The sequence below is a fragment of a genome, unplaced genomic scaffold, assembly GCF_019419815.1.
Source record: "Pyrus x bretschneideri cultivar Hongxiangsu unplaced genomic scaffold, Pyrus_bretschneideri_v1 Contig30, whole genome shotgun sequence".
NCBI lineage: Eukaryota > Viridiplantae > Streptophyta > Magnoliopsida > Rosales > Rosaceae > Pyrus > Pyrus x bretschneideri.
Window position 1 is genome coordinate 3232548 of NW_025999613.1, and position 6664 is coordinate 3239211.

The 6664-nt window shown below is 37.4% G+C and overlaps 1 protein-coding gene across 2 annotated transcripts; it reads right to left on the reverse strand.

Moving 5' to 3' along the window:
* Positions 1-2691: 2691 nt before the first annotated feature.
* LOC103933046 (putative homeobox-leucine zipper protein ATHB-51) lies at positions 2692-4418 on the reverse strand. 2 transcript variants are annotated; one of them, XM_009342698.3, is made up of 3 exons: positions 4033-4418; positions 3323-3684; positions 2692-3122 (listed from the first exon to the last, which is right to left on the reverse strand). In XM_009342698.3, the coding sequence occupies exons 1-3, from the start codon at positions 4127-4129 to the stop codon at positions 2883-2885; spliced, it is 699 nt and encodes a 232-aa protein (XP_009340973.2). In that variant the 5' UTR covers positions 4130-4418; the 3' UTR covers positions 2692-2882. The 2 variants fall into 2 exon arrangements, with proteins under 2 accessions (XP_009340973.2, XP_048446118.1); XM_048590161.1 differs by lacking the exon at positions 4033-4418 and adding an exon at positions 3874-3994.
* Between the last annotated feature and the right edge of the window lie 2246 nt (positions 4419-6664).

Sequence of the window (6664 nt, forward strand, 5' to 3'; positions counted from 1 at the left end):
GCTCCCAAAAGGCCTCGTGTTAGGTAGGGATGGGAATATACATTTAAGGATCACTCCCCTGGGCGATGTAGGATGTCACAATCCACCCCCCTCAAGGGCCCGACGTCCTCGTCGGCACATACACGACCAGGGTTAGGCTCTGATACCAAATTGTCACATCCCGACCCGGGACGGATCACTTCCCGAGCCCGCTCCACCACCATAGCACGATATTGTCCGCTTTGGGCTTACCATTCCCTCACGGTTTTGTTTTTGGGAACTCACGAGCAACTTCCCAGTGGGTTACCCATCATGGGATTGCTCTAGCCTCCTTCTCGCTTAACTTCGGAGTTCCTACGGAACCCGAACCCAGTGAGTTCCCAAAAGGCCTCGTGCTAAGTAGGGATGGGAATATACATTTAAGGATCACTCCCCTGGGCGATGTGGGATGTCACACATCTCTCTTTCCCTCTCCCCAAATCCGACCTTCTCTCTCACACTCACTCCTTTCACTTAATCTCTCTTCTCTCTCTCTTCACTATCTCTCACTCTTACTCACTATCTCATCTCTCTCTCACTCTCTCCTCTAATTCTCTCACACTCACTCCTCCCTCTCATTCTCACTCACTCTCAATCTTGCCAAAAGGTATATTCTCCCAAATTTTTTTTTTTATTAATATGTGTTTTTGGAGTTAATTTTGAGTTTGGTGCAGGGTTTAGGGTCAAGTATAGGGTGAGGGGTGGAGTTTGGCTATACCAATTTTAGGGGAGATTATGCCAATTTTTTGGTATTATTTTATGTTGTTTTTTGGTTATTTGACCGTGTTTGTTTTTGTGTAGGGAATCGTCGAGACTTTGACGGCTAAAGTTGAGGATTAGGACGCTATCGAACCATATCTCCCGTCACTACCACCACAATAAACTTGTATTAGGCTTTTATTATTGTACTTTGTTAATTTATGTGTACATTTTGAATCTATTATGTATTGGATAATTTGATCACTATTTTTCATATGTCATTTTATTTTGAACATGTCAATTTAAATTAAAGTAATTAAAAAAAATAAAATCATACAATTAAATTAAATTAAAAACGTAAAAATTCGAAAAATCTTGCACTACCAAATATTTCGTCGCACAAACAATTTATATAATTAAATTAATATAAGAGAAATAATAAAAAAAAAAGTGCAAAACCTTGCATGACAAAATATTAAATTAATTTAATTTAATTAAAAATTTAAAAACAAAAATCTTTGCACGACGAAATTGTACTTTGCACAACAAACTTATTTCGTCACGCAAAGTGTTTTTTTGTAGTAGTGTATATGAATTCATAACATTTTTTATACAACAAATTGCAATATCCCTTGACGCATTTTCATGTTTTGAAACCGCTGCATAACAACTTCATTACCAAGACCATCAAATATCTCTCTCCACAAAATAACCATGTTATTATTCATCCATTGATCTCCCATCCAATTTCTCAATCGATTCTTCATAAATTTCATTGCCAAAAATGCTCTTTCAATGTCGGCAATAGCAACTGAAAAAGAGTTAATGCTAATGTCACAAGCAAGTAGACTAGTTATACACCTTGTTAATGTCACAAGTATGCACATTTTTTCTACCAAAAAAAAAGGAGAGAGGGCATTCGTCCCATGACCCTAAGGTGGCTGCGTCCATGCTTACGTTTCGGTAGAGTCCTGGATGATGTATGATGGTTGAAGAATCATGATGTGTTTGATAAGATTTAAAATATTCCAAGGATTGAAACTTGTTGATTGGATAAGGAATGAATTGAAAGCACAAAGGGACTAGATTCAGAGTCCTAGTGCATGTGTGATTCGGCTGAGATAGAGGTTTGGTTGATAAACGATTGGTGAGGATAATTCTAAAATAATTAGATATGATTGGGGAATGGTAATTGTACGGCAGACTTGGGCATCAAGCGATTTGTCATAATAAATATGAGAGGGATTGCAACGTAACAAGGACCTTCAACTCACTACACAAATCAACGCTCAATGCGAGCCCTCTCAACCCTTTTCAGAAAATAGTAACTGCTCCACTAACAGGTAAGCACAAATTCAATTTGGTTACATAAATTTGGAGTTGGCAACTAACGGATGATTACAATTTGGTTAAACAGAAATTTTCAAGGGCAATTGGCGAAGGTGACAATTTGGTTAAATAGCAAGTTCTCCTATTTAAACTGATTAAATCCAAGTATCTAGCGTCAAAGAGTCTCTGTTCTTTTGCTGAACGAGGTCATTTCATTAGCTTTCTTGGTGAAGTGGGGTGTTTTATGATCGGACGTTCCCAAGTGACATTTAGAGTTCAACATATCGATGGCTGAACCACTTTCACCATTAAGACACTCATCTCCTTTGAGTATCTTTGTTCCTACAACCGAGAGTATTCCTTCCTCGGCCAAAGTCGCTCGTTTTAGAAGTTAACAACGCGTTTCATCACACCACCATGACATTCAACTATTCTCCTACCGAGCTTGGTAATGAACTTTGAATGACGTAGTTAACTCATTAAGTTACTCGGCTTGCACGCCAAGTAAACTTTGTAATTTTTAAAGTCAACAAGACGATAAAGATTCGTTAGTCGCAAGTGGGGAGGATAAGTAGGTTACTCCATAGGAGGACACAAGCATTATCTAAAGGGGAATATGCTATAAAAATATGGAAGTGGACAAAATTAATAAATGTCATGCTGATCATTACGTCCTTTTGGGTAAATGAAATGTCAATTTCTCTAACTTAGTAGTGACCTAGGGACACAGGAGAAGATAAAACTACTAGTTCCTCTTCCTAAGCTAATAATTAATAAAAGCAAAACCCTGGTAAATTAAAGCTAACTTGAACAAGAGCAAGCACAAGAACAGCCTCTTAGGGATAAGAAGGCAGATTTCCCCAGAAAGGTGGTGATACTGGGTTATATTCCTCAACATTAATGTAGAGATAGTTGCATTCTGCAATCTGATGTTGGTTTTTCCCTCCTGCCTTGTTAGCGCTTCGAATAGCAACCGACGTGCTTTCTACCGTCTCTTCACCAGAGATTTCAGTGTAGCGGGTGGAAACTTGCTTCCTAGCAACTTCATCTCTTAGGATTGTCTTCAGCTTCATGACCTACAACGCCATGTATATACAACTCACTAAGTTAATGCAATGGCCAATGGTGTGGCCAGTAAATGTTGTACAAATTATTTGAAATTTTAAATCATTATAGATAAATGGGTTTTTAGCTAAGTTTGTAAAGGGAGAACTAATGCATGTGATTAATCAAGGGTTAATAATTGATTATAAAGGCATTAAATTAGATGAATTACCTCTTCTTGAAGCTTTTGCTTCTCTTTGGAGACAACATCATACTCTTGTTTGAGAGCGTCATACAAGCGCTCAAGCTGCTTAGCCTTCCACCTGGCTCTTCGGTTTTGGAACCAAACTGCAATTTGCCTAGGTTGCAAGCCGAGCTCTCTTGAAAGCTTCATCTTCCTATCAGGATCCAGCTTAATCTCCTCCTCAAAGCTCCTCTCCAGTGACTCCAACTGATCACTCGTCAGTCTCTTCTTTTTGTCATGACTAGAGCACCCATAACCGCTCTGATGATTATTTCTGTCCATTAATCCAGGAACCAAGCCTCCTTGCGATGATGTCTCAGATATCATTGCTTGATGCTTCATCTCCATTCCTGAAAATAAATTAAAATTACCCAACAAATCAAATATTTGTAGTCTTATATGAATTTTGACAACTAAAACGAGTGCTAAAAATGCATTGGGTATGTAATTGTATATAATATAGATATATGTTTAAGTAAGACTGCATAGTTCTGTGTTTTGAGGTTGTATTTGACCTAAATGACTAATTAAAGTGTGACCTGTCCAAGAAATCAGGGTTGAATAATTGCTTTGCTTTAAGTGGAAACCATAGCAATAAAATTCAAGGAAAGGAAAACCCTAGCTAAGATAAAGAAGAAAGTACCGGTCGAAATGGTGAAAACATATTACTGAAGTCAGAATAATGAAAAATAAATTACCAGGAGAATAGTGGTCATAGCAGTTATAGTTGTTAAGGAAGCCAAAGGAAGGTTCTGGTCGAGAAACAAGGTGTCTCAAACTGGTTTTCCAATCCATATTGGGATGTAATTGGTTATGCTTTCTTGCTGTCTTCTTTTTTTAAATGATCGACACGTTATATGGGTATGCAGGGTTTAAAGGTGATGAATATATTGTGGACCACAAAAGACAGACAGAGTAAGCTAGGGCTAGGGAGAGATGATGATAATGATCGAAACTAAGCTTAGAGAGAGAGAGAGAGAGAGATAATCAGTTGAAACTTGAAAGGGTTCTGTTGTATTCTCTCTTTTCCAGTGCAAAAGACTGATGAAGTAAGCGGTTGAGAGAGAAGTGTGACTGTGCTATTTCACCTTTGGGGTGCAACGAAAGCTTTATGTTTAATTTCCCTCTGAATGAGAGAGAAAGAGAGGGAAAGGCCAATAAATAGTACTAGGGGAGGGGTAGAAGTCGGGAGGCGTGAGAAAGGGAGGCATCTGTCAGTTCCATAGGAGCAGGATCAATGGGGACCATATCAGATTGAGACCTTTGAGTCCACTCATCCACTCTCTCCCATTTACATCATCTTCCAACCGACACGCTTGTCATACATTGCATACATACATGTCTACGTTAGACACTAGGATTCCAATTAATTAGTTTTAGGATGGGTTAATTACACTAACATCCCCTCAGGTTCATTGTGTTTTCACAAAACCTTTCACTTTTGAAACATAACACAAACACCCCTTAAGGTTCTAATTTACTTTCACGTAACCCCTTTAGGACAAATTTGCCCTCATTATTAATTATACTTTTAAAAAAAATGAAAAATCCTTTGAATAAATAGAAAAAAGTCCAAATTAAAATCTTACATTAAACAATAAAAAATAAAAAGAAAATTAAAGAAATATCATTATCTTTTTTCCTCTACCATGGCCTCGGATCTTTTTCGGAATTTGGCATAAACAAGTTCAAGGTTTCCAACAACTTGCATTTCGTGAGGAAGATTCTGGTGAATTCAATGGTTTTCATATTATTTTTTGTGGCAGAGAGTGAGGTCAAGCTTGTGTGAGGACGGCTAGGGAGGAGGTGAAGCATGTTAAGAGCAACTCCACTCCTAAAAACCCCTAGTCAAGAGTCAATTCAATCACCCAAATGAATGGTAATTGACTGCAATGAATAGTAACTACCAAGTGCATCTCCACCCCTAAAACTAAATTGCCTGATCAATTCATATTAAAATATTATTATTTTTAAATAATAAAAAATAATTTTACTTTTAATCTTGAATAGGATTTTTGACCAATATTGTTATGCCACGAGTGATTATTAGAAAGTATAATTTTGGTATTTTTAAATAATTTTTTAACATTTTTTTTATCAAGTTATTTAATTTTTAATAATTTTTAACATTTTTTTAATGTTTTTTGTCCGAAAAGCCTGGAACGTTGATCTGAAAATCGAACGGTCTAGATTGTGCCATGTCACTAGGCACTGGGTTTGAATTTCAAAATTTTTTTTACTATTGGAAATCCAACGGTCCAAAAAACTAGTCGTTGGAAAAGAAGAAAGAATGCTTTTCAATGTATTAATTTTATTTCATATCAAAACAAAGTATATATACAACCCTATACAGATATGGGAAAGAATAAATATGGGCAAGAATAAGGGAAAGAATAATTACATCCTAAACTAGGAAACCAATTGTAGTAGGAATCCCACAATTATAGGAATCCTAATACAAGTCAACACTCCCCCTCAAGTTGGTCCATAGATGTTGCACATGCTCAACTTGTCTAGAAATCTGGAGAACTTGTTACTAGAAACCGCCTTCGTGAGAATATCTGCTACTTGGTCGTCCGTTCCTATGGGAGGAACCTCAATTACTTTATTATCTAGCTTCTCTTTAATAAAGAACCGATCAACCTCTACATGCTTGGTCCGATCATGTTGCACAGGATTATGAGCAATATCCCGTGCAGCTTTATTGTCACAGAATAACTTCATAGGCAGACCTTGTTTGACACCCACATCTTGCAATAGAAACTTAAGCCACAAGAGTTCACAAATACCGAGTGCCATGCCTCTAAATTCGGCTTCTGCACTTGACCTTGATATGACATTCTGCTTCTTGCTTTTCCACGTTACTAGATTTCCCCCAACAAAGGTGAAATACCCAGATGTCGAGCGTCTATCATCCGTCGATCCTGCCCAATCAGCATCCGTATAGCACTCAATTCTGAAATGCTCATTTTTCCGAAATAAAATTCCTTTACCAGGGTTTCCCTTTAAGTTACTCAATATTCTCATAACTGCACTCATATGTTGTTCTCCTGGATTATGCATATATTGACTAATCACACTTAAGGCATGAGCAAGATCGGGCCTAGTGTGAGCCAAGTACATTAATCTTCCTACTAACCTTTGATACCTCCCTTTATCAACCGGTACTTGGTTCTGATCTATACCCAACTGATGCGAACTAAGTAAGCACACAAATTAAAACCCTCTTGTGACAATTGTAGTATATAAATAAGTAGGGATCGTTCTTAACCGAGGATTAGGAGGGATTGCAAAATCACTTGGAAACTGACTCAAAAATGTAAAATAAAG

Bases quoted from the DNA above. Each gene is read 5' to 3' on its own strand.
- LOC103933046 (XM_009342698.3), bottom strand. From the start codon at position 4,129: ATGGATTGGAAAACCAGTTTGAGACACCTTGTTTCTCGACCAGAACCT. The intron at 3,685-4,032 runs GTAATTTATTTT...ATTTATTTTCAG, and splicing joins CTATGACCACTATTCTCCTG to GAATGGAGATGAAGCATCAA. The intron at 3,123-3,322 runs GTAATTCATCTA...ATGGCGTTGTAG, and splicing joins AGCAAAAGCTTCAAGAAGAG to GTCATGAAGCTGAAGACAAT.